This window comes from Strigops habroptila, chromosome 6, assembly GCF_004027225.2.
Source record: "Strigops habroptila isolate Jane chromosome 6, bStrHab1.2.pri, whole genome shotgun sequence".
Lineage (NCBI taxonomy): Eukaryota > Metazoa > Chordata > Aves > Psittaciformes > Psittacidae > Strigops > Strigops habroptila.
This window is the reverse complement of record NC_044282.2, coordinates 56045989-56070201: the sequence shown is the minus strand read 5'-3', so window position 1 is coordinate 56070201 and position 24213 is coordinate 56045989. Positions and strand designations below refer to the sequence as shown.

The 24213-nt window shown below is 44.7% G+C and overlaps 2 protein-coding genes across 2 annotated transcripts in view; one reads left to right on the top strand and one right to left on the bottom strand.

The window, feature by feature from the left end:
* EVA1A (eva-1 homolog A, regulator of programmed cell death) overlaps window positions 1–3359 on the bottom strand; it is a 208311-nt gene extending 204952 nt beyond the window's left edge. The window contains exon 1 of the mRNA XM_030490823.1: window positions 3244–3359. Coding sequence (XP_030346683.1) covers window positions 3244–3343 — 100 coding nt within the window. The 5' untranslated portion in view covers window positions 3344–3359. The remainder of the gene's footprint in view (window positions 1–3243) is intronic.
* A 13952-nt stretch (window positions 3360–17311) lies between these two features.
* On the top strand, window positions 17312–23607 carry MRPL19 (mitochondrial ribosomal protein L19). Its single transcript, XM_030490318.1, has 6 exons — window positions 17312–17417; window positions 17611–17722; window positions 19348–19466; window positions 20021–20155; window positions 21168–21349; window positions 22158–23607. Exons 1-6 carry the CDS (start codon window positions 17327–17329, stop codon window positions 22371–22373), a joined length of 855 nt encoding a protein of 284 aa, XP_030346178.1. The 5' UTR covers window positions 17312–17326; the 3' UTR covers window positions 22374–23607.
* Window positions 23608–24213: the final 606 nt, after the last annotated feature.

The following is a 24213-nucleotide window of genomic DNA, read 5'->3' as shown; positions in this document are numbered from 1 at the left end:
TCCCCAAGGACCCCCTTCCTACTCTCTCATCCCCCTGCAAACACCAATGTTTAAAGAACTATTAAAGAAAACAACTTCAAAACCCTTCACATAGTTCAAATACTTCACTTAAAAGGAATTTTAATTCTTACATCTCAGATTGCACCAGTCCCCAGCAGGACACACACTCATCATGTTAACGTTGTGGCATTTGAGCTGTTCAAACAGGAGGGATGGAGACACAGTGTGAGACCATGTGCTCAGTGGCCTGGGAGCAGAGACAACAGAGATTCTCACTAGCTCTACCTGGGCTTCCCCATGACCGACTCAGTTCACCACACTTCTGGGAGGCTTCTCAGGGTGACTTGCTGTGACCTATGTAAGAAAGAAATCTTCCTGCAGCCAGGAGACACATACTCTGAAGAGCCAGCCAGTGGGAGAGCACTGGGAGCAGTGGGACCTGGCTAGGTGTGCAATTCTTGGTAAGTCTTTCAGTCAGTCCTACTGCATAGCTGCAGTGTGGGAGTCAGATCAGCGCTTCCTGTGATCTGGTTAGAGCTCGCTGGCCATTCCTAAGCTGTTTCTTTCCAGGGCTGGATCAATGCGCTCTGCCTGGCCCACCATGAAAAGGCCATGACCTATTACTGACAGCAGCACCTCCCTGGTAGTGCCAAGACGAAGCAAGCTGAGAAGCCAGAGAAGCTTTTTTGCTAAACAAAAGTCTATAGGATTGAGTTTAAAAAGCCCCCAAACATTCTTCTCCAAAGAGCATCAGCTGCTTTCTCTAGACAGCACTATCTGCAACCTGGAAAAGCCCTTACATCCCAACGAGCTGTCTCATCTCCCTGCAGCATGTAGGCAGCAACGAAACTGCTACAGAAACCTCTAGGGGATCACAGCAAGCCCTGCATTCTTCAGCAGCAATAACCAATACAAATCCTTTCATCTCATTGGAATGCAGACAATTTATGTTTTGGATGCACCACCTCTAGGTGGGATGGTGTATGGTAAAGCTATAAGGCTATCCCAAAGATGTTCACCTGCTCAATTCCAGCCACACCAGAGAAGAATCCAGAACACCCTGAAGTACAGAAAAAGTATGCAAGTAAGTGGCCAGAAACCATTACAGTCAAAGGCTGTACAACAAACAAAAAGGTTACCCTCCTATTCATCATGCCAGCTGACAGTTCATATACAGGGGTAACAGTAACAAACAAGGTGCTCCTTCAGGTAAGAAGCGTTACCTGGACCACTGCTCTTTCAGAGAGGCACATGGTGCATGCCCTTGAGCGTTGGAGAGAGACAAATGGGATCTTTGCAAAATGTATTGGGAAGCATAATGTGTCATTTGGGAAATGCCATACCTTTTCCCACCCCCTTCATCTTGTGGCTACCCAGCTCCTGAACTTACAAAACCATATTCGAGTTGCTACACACTGGGTGCAGCCTTTTCCTGTAGCAAACCATGTTTCCTGTCCTGCAAGGTACAGTCAGCCCAACTAGACTGGGGACATTTGCCAAGCCTGCTATCAGGAAACATAGCTTGGATCTGGCAGAAGATTTCAATAGTTATGGAAACTTAAGGAAGGTTGTGCTGTTGGGATTACAGACCCTGCTTCAGAGTTCAGCCTCGCCATGCACATACACAAGGGTTTTAAGCCAATCCCCTTCTCCCAGAGTGTGACAGTACAGTCAGATGTTGCAGAAAACATGATTTTGTTATCAGCAACCTTCTTACCTATTTTTTTTAAGAGGACAGCATCTGCCCCCCCAGCTGCCAGCATCACAAAGTTTATCAATTTGCTTCCACTGCTCTGGCTATGTTGTACACACACAATGCAAAGCATCCTTACTCTGGGACACTTGCGCATTTTAACGCTTAGCAATTTGGCCTGGCTGATAGACAGATTATAGATAAACTTTATCTATATTTCAGAAGGACCAGTATTTTCCCTATTGAAGCTTTAGCTCCTGTCATACCCACTCCATTCACCCCTTCTGCACTGATTTGTTTGTAAGGAGGAACACAGAGAAAGCTCATTGCCAAAAAGATAAAAAAACACTAGAAAGAAACAGGGGGATGCCTCAGTCGTTTCCATTCAGAGGCAGATCTGCCTTGAATGGCAGTACCCAGGACTGATCTGCCCCTAAAGGAGACTGAATCACAAGCAAGCCAGCCCCCTTCAATTTACATTAAGACTCTAGGCTACTGTATATACTCTCCCCCACCTTCACCACACGCTCCTCCTTTCTAACACAAATCTCTTGCAAGGCACACAGGCACTCTCAGGCAGCGAGCAGCAGGGTTGCAATGTGTTGAATCCCAAGTCCGGTGAGATTCAGCTCTTGCAAATGACACTTTTTCATCAGCAAACTATAATCAGAAGCTCTTATCCGCTACAAGAGTTTTGAAACTCACCCCTAAAAAATATGCCAGGCTAGTTCTTCGCACTAAGACACAAAATTAGAACTGATATCCCAAAAGCAAAGTGACCCTCACTAGGCATTTCCCAGCAAATCAATCAACCCTGCTTAAATGTAAAATAAGATCTGTTACATTCTCTGATCCACACGCATATCCACAGGAAAAAAGAAGCAGAAATGTAACTTTAAAGTGACTGAGGCAGCTGTACATACTTACAAAACTTCTATGGGACTTCTTACATTCAAAGTGCTGTGTATTTACCTGCTGCACACAACTCAAAACAACCACCGTGAACAGGTTTAGATTCAGAAATTATTTAGAAATGAGACACTTCTGGCTTAAGTAAACAGGCTCAATATAATTCATTCTGTGCATGCATCAGCTCAGGAGGCTTTTGCAACAATTAGGAGCCGTATGTTAAAAGGAGGGGAATCTGGCCCGTTATAAAATAATTGGGTCTTGCTACATTAGCTTTAATTTATATCCTAGAGTTTCCCAGTCTCCTAACCTAGCTCTTTTCACTCCGCAAAGAAATACAACACAAAACCTGCTGCAAACTTACACAAGGTAACACTTCCTTGTTCCCAAAGTTGCTCAGACTAACTCTGCTGAAACAGTTCTGTGAAGGGTTATTGAAAAAGGCTTTTAACAAACTCAAAATCCTCTTACAGAAGATGCTTTTCATCAGCTTATTTTTAAAGGATTAAAATTACTCCCCACTTAACTACCCCAGATCTGCTCACATCCACTTTCCCTGAGCTGCTCCTGAACACTGTAATAAGAGCTCCCATCCATAAGCAGCCGTCCAGTGTACGAAAGGATCAGCGCTTCTCCCCTACCTGAGAAGTCCGCAGAAGTCTTTGCAAAGTTGCTGAAAGCTGTCAAGCACATGAGTCCTACGAGGAAGGTGGAGGTGGGAGACACATCTGGGCAGCACATCCTTAAGTATCCTCAAGGCTTGTTTTCTTCCAGAGAAAAAGAAAGTGCTCTCCGCCCCAATCCAGTACTCCTCATTGCCCGGAGAACAGCGTTAGTCCCATCGCTTAGAAGCAGCGGGGAAGGAAAGGCGCTCAGCACACACACACACACATCCCTGGGAGTGAATGAATCCCGGCTGAGGGAGGCTGACGAATGAGCCAGACCTACCTGAGCCTTGGCGGAGGTCCCAGGGTCCTAAAAGCCATCGCTTCACCCAAATTTGCTGCAGACTGTTACTGTGCAGCTGTCCAGCAGCAGAATCACAAGCTGTTAAGGGGAAGAATCTGGGGGGCTGTTCTGGGGGGACCTGGTTTGGAGAAGCCCAGCTGCTGTGGGTTTAGATACCCAGGGATCTTGTCTGTCTGGTGCAGACAGACAGACAGAAGGATGGGCAGTATTTTCAAAGGAGGCAGCCCAAAATGAAGTGTCTGGATTCACAAGCATTTTTGGAGTGATGGGTATTTGTAGCTGCTGAAATCAGTGTGAGCAGTGGTGTCCTGCCAGGCTGGTGACAGGACAACTCTTCAGCTGTGCCCACTGTTGAGAGTGATCCTACAGTGGAGGAGACTTTGCACAGGCCCAGGGATCAAACCCTCCTCCTTGCAGGATGGGACTGGTGTCAGCCCACATATCCAAAATCCTCCTTCCTTTTGGCAGCAGCCAGCCATGCCAGCCCCCCTCTATCCCACTGGACCCTCTCCCCTCCATCAGACTGCATGAGGATATCCATGCAGGTCTTAACCTGTGGTGTTCAGGCCCAGCAGACCGGTCTCCTTCCATAGCAATTACTTTAACTTGCAACTAGCTGCTAACTCAAGCACCGCTCACCCTGCAGAGTTAAAGGAAAGCTCCAGCTTACCTGGTACTTGATGCTGCCTCATCTTCATCCATACCCCAGCAGCATCAAACCAGCCACGCTAACTTGGAAGGACTGAGCTGAGCTCTGGGGACACAGAGATGGACTGGACTGGTGGACCCTGTTCTCCCTGGACATGTTGTCTCAGGAAGGAGATCCTGGGCTTTGGTCATCAGCATTAACTGCAGCCCAGGCATAGGTTTGCGTATAAATAATGGACATAACCAACATACCTAGGCTAGAGCAGAGGTTGAGTGTCAGTGCAGAGAGCAGGGGATAGTTTTCATCTAAGTTTTCATCAAAACCAACACCAGCCACTTCGCAGCCTGTATATACAGATACACAAACCTATGGAGCAGCACTGTGTGGGGCTGAGGGAAGCGGAGATGGAACCAGGCACATGCACAGCTGCTAAATAAAGCTGCATCTTCTATCCAGCAAAAATAACCCAAATGGGAACATCTGAGGAATACCACAACTGGTTTTTACTCCTCTGTCCTGTTCATTCACATGGAATTAAGTGAAACTTGCAAAGAACATTCACCTTAGAGCTGAAAACAAGTGTAAGAGACTTTAACCCAAAGGCCTGGGTTGTTTTCTTTCAGAGCAGAGTGCACTTGTAAAGAGTTTCTTTGCTGAAATTTCTAACAATGTTTCAGCTGTTCTGAGACAAAAATCAGGCCGGCTGTCAGGTTACATGTGAAAGACATTCTCAAGAGTGCTGCCATGATTACTACAGTCACTGTTTCCACCAGAAATCTGTCCTGGGATGATCTGTGTGATCCCTCCCAAAGGGAGCTGTAAGCCCTATGGTCGCATTTGCTTTCTGTCCATATTGCCACTTCTTGCTCAAGTTCCAAGCAGCCACACTGAGGATGAGCGTAGTGTGGGAAATCTTGAGTCTGAGCTTGAATCCTGTCCATGATCCATCTGCCCAGACCACATGAAGCAGAGGCTGGTCTGGCCTGAATTGCATCTAAGCAACCCTCCTTCCCACAAACAGCTCTTCACACACTGAGGATCCACAGCACAGGTGCAGATGAGTCACCTCTTGAGTGTTGGCTCTGGGTTGACCTGACAGCATAGACATACCCTAAGGTCCTGCAGGCTCTGTATAGACCCAGTCCCTCCTATCTGCAGACAATCCTGCCACTTTACCTTTTCCCAGAGGGCTGCTTAAACAAGATCAAAGACCAGGAACTTCTATGGGCTGCCTTACTCTTTATTCACCAGAAACTTTAATCCCGCATGCCAGACTTCTTTGACCCATGCTTTCAGGAGCTGACTAAAGTTTTAGAGAAAAGAACAGGACAATTGGCTCCTAGCATCTATGTATAATTCTTGTCTCACCTAGTTCTGCTGCCCTTGCTAAGGGGAAGATTCACCACTTTTGCCTTATAGGCATGAGATAACCATACCCATTACCAGATTATCAGTCAAAGCTGCTTATCAGCAGGACAAAGAAACAATAGGGCCCTTGGAAATTCATCAGCCCTCTGGAAAAGGGAAGCACTATTTGCTGAGAAGAGCCCACCCTGTTAGCAGGTGTTGATTTTACTGATTAAACAGTAATTAGGTTTGGCTGACTCAGTATACCAGGAAGAAAAAAAACTCTGGTGGCGAAGGGTTTAAGGATAAACATGGGAAGCGTGCTCGAGCAGCCCTTTAGGTTATTGTTAATACAGTCAAACCAGTGGGGAGGAAGTTTACATCAGTGTCATGTGAGGGCTTTGTTTTTAAGCAACTTTGTAAAGATGCCTTCCGAAAGGAAAGCAGAAAGCAGCTCTCGATAAATAAACAAATAAATACATATGTATCAGCCTTTGAGAAGCAGACAAATCAGTTAAAGCCCATCTCCATAATGCCCTTATTCCTTAGAGCTTGTGGGAACATCAGCTGTGTTTTTCAAACAGAAAGAGGCCACCTGTCCCAGCTGCAGAACAGACAAAGGATGGTCTTTCTGTCATGGGTAGTCTCATGGGGTAAACATGAATCAAGGGGACACCAATATGGATCTTTGTTTTTAGGAGTAACAGCCCTTGAAATCCAGCCATGCCTTCAAATATGTCTCCTGGGGATAGGTAATAATGCATATGATGATACACAATTTCTTGGATCCCTTGTCCCTAGAGCCACCCACAAGCAGGTGTAAGCCAGTACCGATGAAGTTCAGCATTACATCTTAGCTTGGAGGAATGATTATTTGGTCTCTTTCTCTCCACAGAGTAACTATGGAGAATGACTGATTCTTTTTTTAGATGCAGCATTTGGGTGTACTTAAAAACACTTCTTCCCTCTGGAACACCCAGATCCTTGTGCCTGAGTTGGGTTTTAATAACTTCCTGATCATGGCAAAAAGTACATGGGGTCTACGTGTCCAGCTTAAGAAGCAAATACATCCATAGCACCTAGTTCTGTACACAGAGCCTAGGCCTGAGATCAGCACATCTCAGCTTCCACTGCAGTAACCAGAAACAGGCACACAAACAAGTCCCACCTCCTGGGGTACTTCTCCAGCCAAAGCTAACCTATGAGTTAGGCACCTGAATCCCAGTGTAACTTTAGTCCAGGATGCTTAACAACTGTACCTCGCTCTTCCTTTTTCACTATGATACTTAAGTGCATGTTCTTTCCCCTCCCATATTCCTCTCTCCTGCAGACCCTTTCCTTCTCCTGCTACACATAAACCTGTAATGTCTGAAACATGCATGCAAATTACCAAAAAGTGCTTTAAAAGCAGTTAAGTACAACTGCAACTGGGGAAACTGACGCACTGAGTGAGCAGTGAAGCAATCTGTCATCCAATTTTGCCACCCCAACATCACCCAGTTTATAAATGGTGATCAGGAATGGACCCAGTTAGGATGACTTCCAGTTTAATGCTGTAAGAGCTGATCTTGCTTCCTTCTAGGGCTGATTTTTGGCAATGCTTTCCTCTTTGTCTCTGACCCTGCACCACTAATGCCTACTTTGCTGGCTAAACCCTTCTTCAGCAGAAGAGCTGTACCAGGATTAGGTTTCAGCTAGAGAACCATTTGTAGGGTTGAAGCCATGTTTTACACAGTCACAAGCGGGTTTATTTGCATGAGTGTGCTAGAAGTAGTCTTGTTTCTTGAACCCTAGTAACATTACTTACTTCTTACTGTGTTTTCCAGAAGATCTCAAAGCACTCTCCAAAAGAGCCCCATTGCATTCTGCCATTTCACACATGGGCAAAGCCGAGTCATACATTTGAGGTCACTACTTTTTCAGGATCAGCCAGGGGGAACTGTCAGAGATGCAAAAAGATTAAGTACTTTTAATTTTTAAGTTCAGTTAGAGCTTTTTCACTTGGCCACATTGCCTCCTTCTAAATGAACGTAAATTATTGACAAAGTATATATGCATTTATGCCTATAGAAATCCATCTAAACTGGGTGGACAGACCTTCAAACATAAAACAGCAAAGCTTCCCAGCACAGTACAGCTTTTTGTTCTGTTTTGGTTTTTTAATCTTTCCCCTAGGAGTGTCTTATGGAAAGAGATGGGTTTACTCATGGAAGTAAACCCTGTTTGCTTTCACCAATTTGAAGGCACAGGACTTCTCATAATGCAGTTTTGCAATACAACACCGAGTATCACACAAGTAAGATCTTCCCCTGTCTCCATATTCAATGTTGCACAACAGCTGTGCAGAATATTCACACCGATAAGCCTTTGAAGTTTTCACATTCTGTGTCACTCAATCACCCCAGTTTACAAAACTAATACAAAACCAGGGGGACTTTGCTTCATACTGGGACAGGTTTGGAGTAGGGGTGTTGCTTTAACATACTTCCATTTAGAGCAAAGGCTGCAAGTGATGCTCTTATCTATCTCACTAGAAGCCTGGGAGATGTTGTACAGAGTGATGCAAAATCCTCCCATGAGCAAAAATGTCAAAAATAAAATACTTGGAGACTCCAGAGTGATCCACAACAAAGCTGAACTTTCTCCTCATGTCTGCACTGAGTAATTGGTGTTGAAACCTCTCTCAGCTGGCATTCTCCTTAGTACAGTGATGGCATGCTCTGTGTTAGAGGATACTCTACAGTCTGGTGCTTTATCTGGAACCAGTGTATCCGATTGATTGGGTTCAGTTGGTGCCTTGTGCACAAAATGTTCTCGGGTTAATTACGGTACTAGAACTGCAGAGATTTGTAGTCATCTTTATACTTCATCTTTGTACTCCACTGTGAGTAACATGAGAATTTCAAGGGACAAGGATTTCAAGGATCAGAGTTCCTCAGCTGTAAATTGGATCCTTCCTTTCCCCTGTGTTTTATCTGTCCTGCTTGTTTGGATGTTGTTCTCTGAGACTTTTTTGCTATGCAGGCATACTGTCTTCTTATACCTGTAATGTGAAACTACTCTCCCACTTGACCCAACTCATTTGTTCTCTCCTAACAGTTTTCCTGGGAAGATTTCTCTATCAATTGGATGATGGTATGTACTGGCATTATTTTTTGTGCCACTGCTACCTTTCCTTTTGTATATTCTGTAGCTCTCTGGGAATGCTTGTTAGATAAGAGGCTGAATTTTACACCTGACCTAGATGGTCTTTGCTTTGAAGAGCAGAGACATCCCAGCTGGTTCAGTGTGAGCAGTATGTGTTTTCTCTTATCTCACCTATGGTAACCAAGGGAGAATTGTCTCCATCCTGCTGCTACACAGGCAAGAGTCACTTCAGGCTACAGACCCCTTTTAATCTTGATCTCCACTATATTTTTCTCTTTTATTTTCTCTTTCCCTACCAACTGTCCATCCAGGCAGTTCCTGAGCATGGCTTGGGGGTCAGCAGGAACTTTGGCCATTCCCAACAGCCAGGAAGGAATCCTGCTTCGGAGTTTGATAGCATGAACATGGCCAGATGATGTGTGCTAAGAGGCCCACCAGTGTTTCAGAAGTTCTTAATAGTCATGGTGAAGACACAGTGGCATGGGCTAAGGAGTGAATAAATAACCCAGGACCCAGATCAGACCGTTACTGTCTTCTCCATCTTGCTACCTAGGCAAGCCTGATTACAGCTGCCCAGGAATGAGAGTGCATTCTGCAGTCCACCTCCAGACTCCAGCACAGCTACATACAGCCTAGGCTTCTACCTGCTGTGCTACAGAGGTCAGCAGGACAGACCGTTCCTACAGGGGTGTTCAGCACAGAATGCACTCATGTTCGAGCTGGTGAAGCCAATGAAGAAAACCTTACTGGCTTCCCTAGTTCAGGGCCAGAGCTGTCTTCTCCTGTGAGAGTGAACCATCTCCCTCTGTCCCTTCCATCCTCACATCTGGGATGGATTTGGACAATTCTAGATTGCAGGCAAGTGATTTCACTGAAGCTTAACACTTTTTAATGTTCCTTTTATTAAAGGATAGGCCTAATGGATGGCAAAGCTGAAGAACATGTGAGGAACATACAGTCAGCAAATCTCTTTCCAGCATGACTTAGACAGATCAGCTTTCACCTCAAGCTTATCATTGCCTAGGGGCACAGGGTATTTCCTTGTTTTTGTACAGACAGCAAATCACACAAAAACCTCTGGCTTACAGATCACAAACTGGTGAGAAATCAAAGGGAATCAGAGGAAATGCCTTTCTGCTGAATGGGTAAAATTTGCATCAGTGCAAATTCAACAATGGATTAGATCTGCCATTTGCAGAAAGAATGGGTTTACATTTTCCTCTCACGTGTGCTTAAAAATACAGTTTCTTTGCCTTTTTTTTTTTAATCTTCTCTATTTGAAAGGACTCTTTCAAGAGTAACTGTATGCTTCCACCTGCATTTAAGTATTCAGGACAACAATATGGCCTATTACTTGTTTTACAACAATCTCAAGAGACTGTCCAGTGACGAAGTCCAGGTGTGCTAGGCATTACAGACAGTGCTGGACTACGTCATCTAAAGCAGCTTAAGGAACTTACAATGGCATTGAAGTTCAAGCCATTCAAACCTTTGCACTCTGTAGCCACAACACTTAGCATTAGGGAACTCCAGCTAACTTGCTTCTAGGGCAAGAGACACTTCCCACTGCAGAAAGCTCATACTCTACTGCATTTACTGTCTCTGGGCACCTGGCTTAAAGACGCATCCCTGATACCTAATGCAGTAACAATACTTACTGGACCAAAGTAAGCTACAAAGAATGCAGAGGAAGGAAGGAGACTATATAGTGGCTTACAAGAGCTTTGCAGATGTCTGAGTTCACACCGCTAGGCACTGTCTGGACTGGCAGCAGCATTACACGCAGAGCTGTGTGCGTATGCTAATCATAAACTTAGTGGTTGCAATCACCGGGGAACTACATAAGACTGGTATGAAATGTGGCATTTATGTACACAAGTAACTTGCCTCAGAAACACCTCAGCTGAGATAAAAAGGGACTAAAGCCCACAGAGCTTCCAACACCTTTTCCATTTTTGCTGGACCTGTAATTCGCAACAGATTGACAAGCCAGCAACACCCTCCCAGCCTACCCCTGTCCAACACCCTGGTGCTTGTCCTCTGCTCCCTCAGTTATCCCCTGGGTGCTATTACATGCACAGCCCTTCCCTAGTCATTCTCAACCCGAGATGCCGTTGCCCATGGAGAATCTTTTCTATTTATTACAACACTGGTGGTAATTTCTCGCTTCACTTGCCAACCCCATCTTGGATGCACATAACTAGGCAAACCACCTTCTTCCCTGCAGTGACAGGTAAAATAATCTCTTTTCAGCTCACTGAATCTACCTCGACAGAGCACACTAGCTGCCTCCACATAAGCATCCCTCTGCAAAATGTACTTTCTGACATTAAAGAAAGGTCAGCTGAGTTCATTAAAAGGAGTCCCAGTTCTAATTGCTGATATGAGGCAGTTTGTTTTTCACCAAAAGAAGATTGCCGCAAATGGCGTTATGAATACTTAGAAGAGCTGAGGGCTTCTTCAGCTGGTTTAGAAAGCCAGTGTCCATAGATACTGCTGCTTCTGTGGAGGAGGAGGCAGAGACACAAAGCCCAGTTCCCAGGTGAAAGCCCTGCTGTGAATCCAGGGGAAGCTGGATTAGATATATCAGGTATAAAACAAAGCAGCAGTTTCTCTCTCCCACCTATCTTCACGTGATAATACTGCATGCAGTTGAAGCAGTGTAGTGGAAAACAAGGTTATGATTTCTAAAACATTTTTGCAAAACAAAGGATATTGGATCTCATTTTCTTCTCAGTTTAGTCACTGTTCATACAGTAATGAATAGCAGAAGTTGGATTGCTTTGTTTAAAACTATGAGAAGCTGTGACTTAGAGCAATTTGATCATAATTTTTTGTCTTGCCTTTTCTTCTGCATGAGCAGGTTGTGATAATAGGTATAATTTACTATGACAAACCACTAGCATTAATGCATTAATCAAGAAGAACAAATGGTCCCCTTCTGAAATCTCCTGCCCACCTAGAGAGAGTAATGGGGTTATAAATAGAGAAAGAACAAATATTGACTCTATGAAATGTAAAGGTACCTGGGAGTTCACCCATCAGTCTTTAGATTACATTTGCCTTTCAAGATCAATGGGATTTCTTTCATAATCCCCTTTTTTTTCCCCCTCCTCATTTATTTATTAATTTATTTAGCATCTCAGGAAACAAGATGGGGACATTCAACTCAGTGCTCTCTTTAGGTTTTTGAGATGTTCCAGACTGTTTCTGAAGGACAGTACCTCCAATTTCTGGAATGAGGCAGATGCTCCCAACCCAAGAGTTGTCTTTCAGTTTGATGTAAGTACTGAAGATGCTGCCTGGACTGGTCAATGAGTTATTTGTTTGATGGTGTTTCTGGTGCAGCTTTCTGTAAAATGGCTCCAGAGAGCCACCCTCCATCACTTACACTATAGAAACTCAGGGACACAGGCACCTGTCGGCATCTGGACCCATATCGGACTCAAGAAGACCCAAGAATTCACTGCATAAGTGAAAGGCCTCTGACACTCTTTACTGAACTTAATCATACCTTGTCACACACTTCACCCCCTCCAAACTCAGGATGTCTGACTCATTTAACCTCTGAAGCAACACTGTATCTGTCTTCCACGCAGACTTCAGATTCATTTCAACGTTGGCTTCCACATTAGATTCAATTTCTTTTAATAATGTCTGAGTCAATCAGAAAATTAGGAGAATGGAGTGTTTCACACATGCCAAAGTAAGCCAGTGTTGCTGTCCCTTCTGTACTCTGTAAGGGTGCCAGGCACCGACAGGGAACTCAGTACTGAGTGCCGACACAACTAAGGGCCAAAACCCCAAGAGAAGCTGCAAAGCCAGTCACATCTTAAATTCTCCATGATCTGAAAACCACACAGATTCCAAGAGGAATTTAAAGACACTTCTGACTCTGAACATAGGGCCAGTATCTACCAAGGCACTAGCAAAGTTGCCAACAGACCAGTTCATATTTCATATATCGCCTGCACCCTGAGAGAAATCATTGACACCTCTTTTTTTTCTTCTCCCATAAAGGTGATACAATGATTATTTATGCTTCAAGGCAGGAATGCAACAAAAGGAGAAGGAAACAGAAGAAAATAGGTGTGCATGAACACACTGGTGATGTGCCATGGAAGCTTATGCCCATTGCCAGAGGCCCTCCAGGAGACTCAGGCTCAGGGGAGTAGATGTGATCACTCCTCCAGCAATTGCAAAGGAGAGAACCTGCAGTTGGTCTGGCAGGGTTAACTGCACACACGTGGCTCCAACAGGATGTACGCTCCAAAACAATGAAGGCCTGGGGGTGTTTTGACAGAGTGAGCTGAAGATTTTCCAGTCCATCACTTTTCCAAGTACAGTGCTAGGATGCTGTGTCTGCAGAACAGATCTCCTCCTCTTCGCTTGCTCTACAGTAAGGTAGAAAATGCAATTGTGGATGCTTGATGGCCACCTTAATGAACAGCTGTTCAAGCCAGAAGGGTCTGGCACCTTAGGTTATTTTAAGCAACATTTTGGGATATCTCCAATTACTAAGTTTCAGCAAGGTCAACTCACATTAAACTAACAACTCATGTCTCATTAAAGGGAAGCTTCCAGAAAGACTAGAGCCACCATCAGGTTGTTTAAATATTCTAATAAAATCCACTATAATCAAAACTTTATAGCATAGTTTATAGAGCTGGTTTGATACCTGGGATAAATAGGACCCAGGGGAATCCAGGCACTGCCTTGTGCCTGTGCAGACCTGGTTTTGCAAGAGAGCCTGAAGGATTCAGATACTCCTGGACTGTGTGATATACATGGCTGCTCAGTCCAAAGGGAGCTATGTCTGTTCCACCAGCCACTGGTAAGGCTACAGCAACTACGACTGGCTTGATGGTTGTTCTGTAAAGGGCACGACCTGGCTAGGACAAAAGCAGACTCTGGGATGCTTTTCTCGGGAAGATGTCACCATGCAAGCCATGGAGCAGTGGAGCTACTGCACATTAGAGTCTGTCCTTGTCCTTCCAGTTAGCTTCCTTGGGCCTCCATTCCTCCACTGGAAAAGCATCTCAGGAGACCCTCAGAAGCCCAACATCTCCTAGCAGTAAGGGTATATTGAATGCTTGAGGGAATTCACCCCATAGACCTTCTTCCTCCCACTCTGACATTTGAGTGATGCCTCTGTAAGCAAGGATCACTTCCAGGCTATGTCCCTGGTGTTACAACTGTACAAACCCACAAAACAGAAGCAAGAGAATAAGAGATGCATTTGTGCCACACTGTTGCATAAATGTCAGGGGAAGGAGCTTCACTCCTGAGCTAACAAATGCCAAAGTAACATTAAAAAAAAAAAAAAAAGAATTATCAAAAGCAATGTTTCCGTTTCCAAATCCAACTGAAAACAAACTGTGGCAAGACTTGAGGTCTGTATTGAGCCAATGCTTATTCCCATTCATGAAAGAGATGACCACAAGGGTTTTCTGCACACCCAGATGAGGATGTGGTGGGGAAGGCCCTCTATGAGCCAGCCCCATTTCTTTTGGAATCTGGGGACATCCAACTGCCTCTTCTTAACCCTGAATGCACAACAAACTACATCTCCAGAGCAGCTCAGCCCCTCTTTCTGTTTAGAGATATAATAACAATAAGAGCAGGTGTTACCATCTTCTCCTGTGTTTCCTCTAAAAAGACATCCAAGTTCCCTTGGGCAACATGAAAATTCACTCCCTTCCTCACACCTTCTGACACTCCACAGACAGCTGTGTTGGGGTTGCTGCAATGCGGCCTTAGGTGTTTAGGAAGAAATCTGTGGGATTTCAGACTGCAGTACAGACTGTTTCAGATGGTGATATTGACAGCCCTTATTCTGGTGCTGCAGAGGCTGATGCACACATCTATATCGGGACTGAAGCACTGCATCCCTGGCTTCATGGGGACATGAGCGTCCCATGAGTTAGATGCAGGCAGACAAGGCAGCTCAAGCCAGGAAGCAGCCTGCCAATGTTCACACAACTTAGAGCAAGAGTCCTGCCCCAATGTTGGTAACAATTTTTGGGGTTTCTTACCTCACACTCAGTGTCCTATGAACCCAGGTGTGTCCTAGATCTGAAGCAGCTGTCTTTGAACTCGTTCTGAGCCAACAGCCTGTTGAGCATCTCCGCATGAGAAATATATACCCTTTCCCTATCTGGCAAAACGCAGCATATGGTCTGAGAAGGTCTGTTCTTCAGGCTTTGCTTACAACAAAGTTGAGCTTAAGCATAGAAAACAAACCGACTCAGAGTCACAAAGAAAGGGTGGAGCAAAACACACGGCAGGTCTCCTTCATCCCAGGGTAGTCCCTAAACATCAGCTTTTTTTCCCTTAATGAGGAGAACCACCATTCAATGAAGTCTTTAGCTAGGAATTGTGTTTCTACATACATCCAAGAGACATCAGTTATACTGGTGACCTGAGAGAGAATACGTTGCCCATTCTAAAAGAGATTTGGTTTTCAAATAGGCTGGAGATGGAAGCACATCCAGCTGGATAATTGAGTGAACCCGATCTCTCAGTGCAATGCTGTCTGCTAGTTTACCTCAATAACCTGCACTTGTGCTTCATAAGCATGGAAAGCTGGGGCATACCTGACTAGCTTACCCAAGCAAATCAACAGTGCCTTGATACCAGGGTGCTTCAACAGGCCACACAGGAACTAGACACACAGTGAGGGGCAAGGTTCTGGGCCCTGTAGGGCACCTCAAGTGAAGTGAGGTTCCCTGTCGGTAACTTGGGAAGCCCTGAGCTCAGTGCAGTTCCAGGCTGTCAAGATGGTCTTGTTAGGCTGAAATCAGCAGTGGTCAGCCAGGGAGTTGTAAATGGCTTCCTTACACCAAAGCGCCCAACTCTCTTCTTCAAAGACAGTTGTGAGCCACAAATTCACAGTTTTCCAAGTTGTAAATCAAATGTTTCCTTACAGCAGTTTTGGGACCTCCTTGATCACCATGAAGTTACTGGAATTACCCCATATGCTCTATTTCTCATCCCTGTAGGATACATTCTTCTGCCCTTTTCATAGTGTTTAGGTAGTGACAAGAACTTTAAAAAAAAAAAAAAAAGAAAAAGAACAATCTTGAGAAGGAGCCTTTGCTTCAAGTGGTGCCTCGATGTTGGCGAGTTTTTGGTATTTTAAGGGTCAGAGTGCCCTCTTGTGTCCTATCCATGCCCCGATTATTACCAAGACATACTGCGACTTGTCTTCTGCACACCCTATCATCTTCTAAAGCGCAGTTAAATAACCAAAGAGCTGATCACAAACTACAAAATAACTCCTGTTAATGTCGGGGCTCAGGCAGGCTACAGAATCAGCTGCCACCAATACACGGGGCTCGGCGAACATCACAGGCAACACGATTGATATAATTAGTTGATGAGGTTAGGCATATTTTGAAGTGAATCCCTGCAGTTTAAACAGTGAGGCATTATTTATAGCTCCACACTCTGCATTTAAGCCTCACTTTTCTCCTGCCTGTGTAGCCGCTAATTGAATCCAGACTGCTACTGATACCTGCGGAAATCTGGCAGAAGCACACATAGAATCACAGAATCAACCAGGTTGGAAAAGACCTTTAGGATCATCGAGCACAACCGTTACCTCACGGCCCATGGCAGCCCCTGCTCTCACCTCACGATCTCCCCTCACAATTTCCCCTCATGGTCGCCCCTCCTGTCCCCTCATGATCTCTCCTCATTACCACCCCACCTCACCCCTCATGCTCTCCCCTCATGTACTCCCCTCACCCCTCACAGCCACCCTTCCTGTCTCCTCACAATTTCCCCTCATCCCTCATGGCTGCCCCTCCTGCCCGCCCCTCCTGCCCCCTCATGATCTCCCCTCATCCCTCATGACCACCCCACCTCTTCCCTCATGATACATACTAAAAGTAGCTCCATAACACTAATGTATACCACAATTTCTAAGCTAGCAATGGTAAACGCACTGGGACTGCAGGTTGTCTGAATTATAGACAGTGATAACACCAGCCTAGAAAAATACTAGCTGAGCTTTTCTATCACGAAAACACACAAGACCTGGTTTCTGGACACCATATAACCACTTGCACACATCAAAACCAGCACTAATGAACCGTGTTGGAGCCCGCCAATGTCTCAAGGAACTACTTCGGGCGTGCCTGCATTGTGTTCCCGCTGACGCTGTTAGCCCGGGGACACACTGGCAGCTCCAGCAGTGCAACCCACCACCACAGCACTGCCGCCCTCCCCTTCCATGGCTGATTCAGGGCTGCGGTGCTCTCTGGTCCTCCTTTTGGTCATAGAATCACAGCCTGATTTGGGTCGGAAGGGACCTTAAAGCTCATGCAGTTCCAACCCCCTGCCATGGGCAGGGACACCTTCCACTAGACCAGATTGCTCCAAGCCCCGTCCAACCTGGCTTTGAACACTTCTCCCCCACCCAGAAATCCTCCCCGCGTAGGAGCCGGCCCGCCCCGCAGCCCGGTGTCGGGGTGGGAAAGCCCTGCAGGAGCCGAGACGTGTCCGTCCCCACACCTCGCCGCGGGCAGCGGCGCGGCCACAGCTGCGCTTCTCGCTCGGGGACAGTTTGTCCGCCTGCGCTCGCCATAGCGGCGCCGCGCGCATGCGCCATGGGGCCAGCAGCGGCCGCAGCTGTCATGGCAGCCGCCTGCGGGAGGCTGGTGCCGCGGAGCGCCGCGGTTCGGGTCGCCTTGTCCCGCAGTGAGCACCCGCCGCGCCCCCTACCCCGCTGCCCGCCCGCCCGCGGCCTGCCCCTGCCCCTGTCCCTCCGTGTGCCGGAGAGCGGGGCCGGGTGGCGGTGCCGCGGGCCTGCGGGAGCGGGACTGGAACTGCGCGGCTGTTGGGGCGGCTCGACTTGAGAACACGGAGTTTGATAGTGTTTTATTTTTCACAGGGTGTTTTTCTTCCTCGGGGTGTCGAACGGACAGCGATGGAAAGCCGGCAAAATTTCAGCCGCCTCCAAAGCCCGTCATTGTTGACAAGCAGAAGCAGCAAGAGGAGAGGAGGTAGGGGGGGTCCTGCTGCATGCCGCAGGGCGCGTGTTCTGCGGGAGCTGGACTCGTGTGACCGGCTCCCTAAACCTCCAGGGTGCTCCTACACAAAAAGCATGTTCAGACTTGTAATAAAGACCGTTTGTGTTGAAACGTGTTTTAGAACACTTTAAAATGCTGTGTTCTAGAGTTCCTGAAAGCTGTGAAACATAAACTGTGTAGCATAACCACTTTTGCAGATTTGGGTTAATGTGTGCGGTTCTGCTAAAGGCATGCATCCCATCAGTATTCCATATAGCAGCAGGGACGTGGGTCCTGTGTCAGCCTTTGCCTTAGCCGTTGAGATCAGCTGTGAGCTGCTGCTGTTTGTGAAATGGAGCTGATGTCAGTGGTAACCCTCCCGAGGCATCTCTTGTTCTGAGTGGTTTGGTTTTCACCTCAGCCCGTTTGCGTTGCTTTAAATGGCACCGTGGTTAAAACTGCAGAGCTGTGTCTGGAAGGAGAGTGGTAGTACTTTATTGGTCATCTTCCCCTCTCGCCCCAAAAAAAACCTACCCCGTAGCATGTAGGCAGTATAGGAGTGGGGAAGGCGTTAAAAATCAGACTGTAAAAATTTTCCCTCTGTCTTAAGATCTGCTTATGGAAACATCTTTAGGAAGTGAAGAGTCTGTGTGGCTCTTGTGGGAAACGCAGGGTGTGATGTGGCAGGACAGGCAGCCACATTTAAATTATGTTTTATTCTCCCAGGATTGTGCAGCCTTGAAGATCATGAGTAGGGTTGAAGTTGTTTAGGCAGCAGCACCAACCACAACCTGTGCGCTGCCACACACATTGCCCTTTGCTCCCCCCCTGCAGCCCCTGTAGGGTTTGTAAGGCAGATTTGCATTTGTCCTCCTTTTCTGTGTTGGGCACTTTTCTCCTGGCCAGATCCAGAACTTTTAAGATACATCTGTGCTGGTGAATTAGATGTGTCCAGCTTCATTCTTGAGCCCTGAGGCCAAGCAGTCTTACCTTCCAAACCAGAGTGACCACATCCAAACGGTCTGTTGGAAACAGTCCTTGGCCCAGGCCAGTACCATGTCAGGATGTGTGCCTTCAGCTCAGCACTTGAGTTCCAGGGCATGAGGAAATTCCTTGGCATGGTTTAATTTATTGGAGCAGAAAGTAGTTTTAAGAGTCCCTTTAAGCCTCTCTAACACAAAAGAACATTTATGTGCTGTCTGCTGTAGAATTGGTTTGTAAAAGCTGGTAATACATTGTTCTATATCTGTTACTATAACGTCATTAAATAGTGTTCTGGCACATGAATGACAATTAAACAGTGACATAACCTATTCCTTAGCTGTGACAGCAGTAACTGAACTTCAGCTCTTTCAGTCAACTGATGAAGACCAGCATTTGTTATTGGTTTTGAAAAATTGTTTAGAAGAATGAAACAAGTGAACAAAAAAACCACCCCAACAACAAAACCTCACAATAAAATTGGTAACTTCCTGAACTGCAGCTCATATCTCTGAAAAGGCAGCTGCTATCAGTGGTTAACAGGTGGCTAATTTTTAGGCCAAATACTTGAACTTCCCTGGTACTTTTTATGCAAATGCTTTTGGTTCATACTTTTAAAAGTTTGAATTTTCTTCTAGGTTCCTGAGCCCTGAATTTATACCTCCCAGAGGGAGAACAGATCCTTTTAAATTCTATATAGAAAGGAAGGATATGATACAGAGAAGAAAAGTCTTCAACATCCCCGAGTTCTATGTTGGTGAGTAACAAACAGCACTAAAACTTTCATAATTTCATCAGTGTTTGGGGGGGGGGGTGGGTGTAAAAAGTGTGGTCAGATGTTGTTAAATAGCATGAACATCACAGTGTCAGGTGTGTTAGATCAACTAGTATGCGTTCCAGTACATACTACTTTGCATTGTAATTTCATCTTTACATCTGTTTTCCATTAAAGATATAATACTGATGAGTTTCTTACATCTTTTTTCAATCCTGGCACTTCAGCATATGGTTTACCAGTAAGGCTCAGGAAAGGAAAATACATTCTTTGTATTCAATTTGGATAGTCAAAAGTACATGATAAAGGGGAAGGTGCAAAGGTGAAGAAGCTTCATAGTTAACCTGCAGAATCACTTTAACATACATGAAGTCAGGGCATGTTAGAAGTTTATTCTGTTTCTGGCAGTTTTCAAGGAAAATAAAACATTTTCAGAATGTACCTGAATGCATGCGCTTTGTCTGACTCTCTTCCCATGTTTTGGTATGTATGTATTTGAACAGTCTTATTTATTTTCATGTATTGTTTTTTGGCAGGCAGCATCCTTGCTGTTACTACTGCAGATCCGTATGCCAATAACAAAACCAACCGGTTTGTAGGCATCTGCATTCAAAGAGGGGGAAAAGGACTTGGTGCTACCTTTGTTCTTCGGAATGTTATAGAAGATCAAGGTGGGTTTTGACCTGCCATGGGCAGGGACACCTTCCACTAGACTAGGTTGCTCCAAGCCCCGTCCAACCTGGCCTTGAACACTGCCAGGGATGGGGCAGCCACAGCTTCTCTGAGCACCCTCCCAGGGAAGAACTTCTGCCTAAGATTTAATCTAAATCTCTTTCAGTTTAAAGCCATTCCCCTTGTCCTACCATTACTACTTATGCTAGAAAAGTTAAGGCAAAAAAATGTTGGAGTTGTATGTGAAGCAATATCTGGTGTAGAAATTTAGTCTGTGGAGAGGATGACGGTAGATGAAAGTGAAATCATCATCTACCTACTAAGGATACTGCAAGTTTAAAAGTGTACACAGAGAGATCTTGATGTACTGTATAATTGAAGGCATGGAGCTGCCTAGTAAGTTTTGTGTCTATATTTAGTGATTTATCTATCTGTGTTCTGAAAGACTGAAGGCAATCCCCCTATGGTTGTGCTTATATTTGAGCCTGGGTAGTCTTCTGCTAGCCAGGCAAATACTAGCCCTGTTTGAGCGCTGTGTATTTGCATGAACGTGAACTGTTTAACAAGCAACAGATTAGCAACACTTATTAACAGGTTCATATTCTGGTTTATGCAAAATGGGGGGCAGGGCAAATACTGATGCTCTGAGACCAAATATGAAAGGGATGGGTGTCTCTTTATATACACTACACATACAGTGAGCTAAAAAGTAACAGCCATTGTAACCAAAAGGAAGTAAAGTTTGAAACCCAAGCTCATCTTACTTAAATCCAAGCCACCCATGTCTCTTAGAACATTCTGTTATCAAAGACTTGACTTGGAAATTGGCATTTGCCTGTGCAGACACAATGCACATACACAATCACACGTGCACATAGCGCTGTATGTTTAATTTTCTGATAAGTAAAAAGCAGTTCTTGAATAATATAGGAATGTGTAACACTGAATACCCATTTGGTGTTAATATTTCTAATGAATTTTTTTGAGTAAGCCAGACTTTCTCTCTCCAAGGTGTTGAAATACGTTATGAACTGTACAGTCCTCGAATCCAGTCGATAGAGGTTCTAAAGCTGGAAAAGAGGCTGGATGACAACCTGATGTACCTGCGAGATGCTCTCCCTGAATATAGTACATTTGATATGAATATGAAACCTGTGTCTCGTTTGGCCCATGAAGAAATCCCTGTAAACAAGGTAAGAGCCACGTATTTCAGAGGGAAAGTGGAGGATCATTTAGGTAACTTTCATATCTGACTGCTAGCCTGGCAGGCTGTTAAACAGCTCTGTGCTATGTAGGTTACCAGGGTGACAAAAGTATACAAAATAAGGTGAGTCTTTATGCCATTTCTGTAGTGAAAGAATGTTGAAAATGTGAATACCTGCCATCCTGCATAGTTAATTTTGAAGATACGCAGGGAGTGGTGGCCTCCACCTGCCTCTACATAACACAGTGCAGAGAGGAAAGCTCTTCTTACAGAAATGTTAGTGGTAATGTGGTTGTGGACTTGGAAGCGCGAGGTGTCCAGAAGGAAGGTAAGACTGGAAGAGACAACTAAAATCTGCATTCTGGGAGAAGAGCCAGAAACCAGCAGAGCCTGTTAAAGAGTGTTGTCTGGTAATTCAGTAGCTGAGAGTGATCATTCTTCCCTTTCCCAGTCAGGCTATTCTTCTTTTTCCTTAATAAGGAGCAGAACTTGAAAAGATGATTTAATTTTACTTAATGTGTCAATTTAAAGCCTGTATAAATAAATCAAGATTGTTAATTAAAAATCTTCACAAGATACTAAGACAACAGTCATGTAGACACAAAAAAAAATTCCCTTTCGGCTAACAGAGTAAAGTAGTAGTTCCTTAACACTGATAAACTGGTCTGTTTTCTCTTATTTCCTTGTTAGAGCAGTGCTTGTCTCACCTTTTGCTAAGCTCACAGTCAAAATTGTGATTACTTTAATACCTTTTGGGTTGTTTAAAAATGTATTTATTTGTTAATCTTTCACCCTAGCTGCAGGTACGAATGAAACCTAAACCGTGGTCAAAACGGTGGGAAAGGCCACAATTCAACATAAAAGGAATAAAGTTTGAGCTACCTGAGAAAACAATGAAAGAAGCAAAGAAGTGGAGCAAGCCCTGGCTAGAGTTTGATATGCTGCGAGAATATGATACTTCAAAAATAGAGGAAAAAATTTGGAAAGAAGTGAGCGAAGAGCTTAAAAAATAATAATGGCTTTTGCACACTAGGAATTATGGAGAAATTTAATATTTACTTTGAATTTACTCTTTAGATTATTGGTTGTCAAGTTGGGGGTTTTTTTTATATGCATAGGCCATATAAGCAATAAAAGCAATAAAGTTAACCTTTCCAGAAGGTTTTAAAGTGTACAGACTCTCGTGGTTGAGCACTGACTTTGTGTTTCTGAAAACAGCCACTTCTTTTGCTGAGCCTTACAGAATGGTTTAAGGTGGAAGGGAGCTTAAAGATCATCTAGTTCCAACCCCCTGCCCCAGGCAGGGACACCTTCCGCTAGACCAAGTTGCTCAAAGCCCCATCCTACCTGGCCTTGAACCTGGCTCCTTTTTTAAATTGCAGTTCAAGAGGTGGGTTTGTATCACCCAGCCCCGTTAGCTGCATTGTCACTTCCAAACACGTCTGCTGCTTCTCTCTTTGCAGAGTAGGGAGGGGCCAGTTGTAGAACTGCTTGACTTCAGCAGCGGGCTATAGCAGGGAAGTAGAGATGTCTGAGCCAACTGGACACTCAGCATAAGCACGGTTTAGTTTTCCCATTAAAAAAAGTTTCCTGTTTCTGAAACAAGTGTTACTGCTCTGCCAACAGAGCAGCAAATACAAATGCTCTGAGACCAGTTTTGAAGAGCTGAACCAGATTAGCTGAGACAGACTATGCTCTTCAAGCTAAATCATGTGAATTAGTGTAAGGTTCAAGATAAATGCTCACAGAGTGTCAGGTACTGGGACAGCTGGTTTCACAAAATTACACATCCAGAGCAGAAGCACCCAGGGGTTCCGAGCTCAAGTGTAAACTGCGTTCCTGTGCTTACAAGTCATTGCACATGACCTTTCTTCCAGAAAGAGCCATCTACAGAGCTAAATTGTGATTTTCGTAACAGCACAAGGCTGGCTGCTTCAGGAGCAACAGCTGGGATAGGACAAGAACAAGATAAGCAGTAAGGTCAGGAGCTGGTGGTGGTTGCTGATGACCCATTGCAATGTTGTTGGCATTCTGAGAGGAAAAGCAACAGAAATTCACCATTATTAGAAAGCAGGAATTGGAACATCAAATCATAACTCCTAGAGGTAATGAAGGCTAATGGTGCCTGGGGGTTTTTTATGCTTCTAATAACATTCCTGTCACCTGTTAGAGAACTGAATTGTAGGAGTCATTAACACAGCAAAATATTTTTACTCCATTTATCAAAATAAAACATTTTAAAAATCACCTTGTTTGTAACACTGACCCAAACTATTTACAGGTAACAGTTTTTACAAAAATACATTTTTAACTTAAAAAAAAAAAAAAACCACACAAAAGAAATCACAGGGATTAAGTCTGTAAGAACTAAAATTCTAGTCCCAGGAGATTTTGGAGAAATACAGTCACAGTAACCATACAGAGTCAGTGATGCACTACAGTTTCTACAACAAAGCATCCTTGTTATAATCTAACAATATTGAATGCAAATATACAAAGTTATACAACATTAGAAATCTAATCAGGGTATGATGAAGCAAAGGGCAGTAGATCTTGCTGGGAAGCAAAAGAAAGGCTTTCCTAGAGCTTCAGTTATTAGAAAGTAACTGACTTGGTTCTTGTGCTTGTCATCAAGGCATCTGTAATTAAAAGCCTGACAAAACAGGACGTGCCACAGCTCCGCCTGTGGGCACACAAGCTCCATCTGTACCACTCCAATACAAGACCACACAGATCAGATGCTGTCTTCGTTACATGTCTGCTCTTCCCCAGGTGTTCTCTTGTGCAAGTTCTTACCTCGCTAAAGCCACGTTTACCACCATCAACAAACACTCATCACACTCCTTACTGCAT

What these genes read in the sequence shown, in the direction of transcription:
- MRPL19 (XM_030490318.1), top strand. Translation starts at nt 17,327, where the DNA reads ATGGGGCCAGCAGCGGCCGCAGCTGTCATGGCAGCCGCCTGCGGGAGG. An exon ending in TCGGGTCGCCTTGTCCCGCA is followed by an intron (nt 17,418 to 17,610) that starts GTGAGCACCCGC and finishes TATTTTTCACAG; the next exon opens with GGTGTTTTTCTTCCTCGGGG. An exon ending in CATCCCCGAGTTCTATGTTG is followed by an intron (nt 19,467 to 20,020) that starts GTGAGTAACAAA and finishes GTTTTTTGGCAG; the next exon opens with GCAGCATCCTTGCTGTTACT.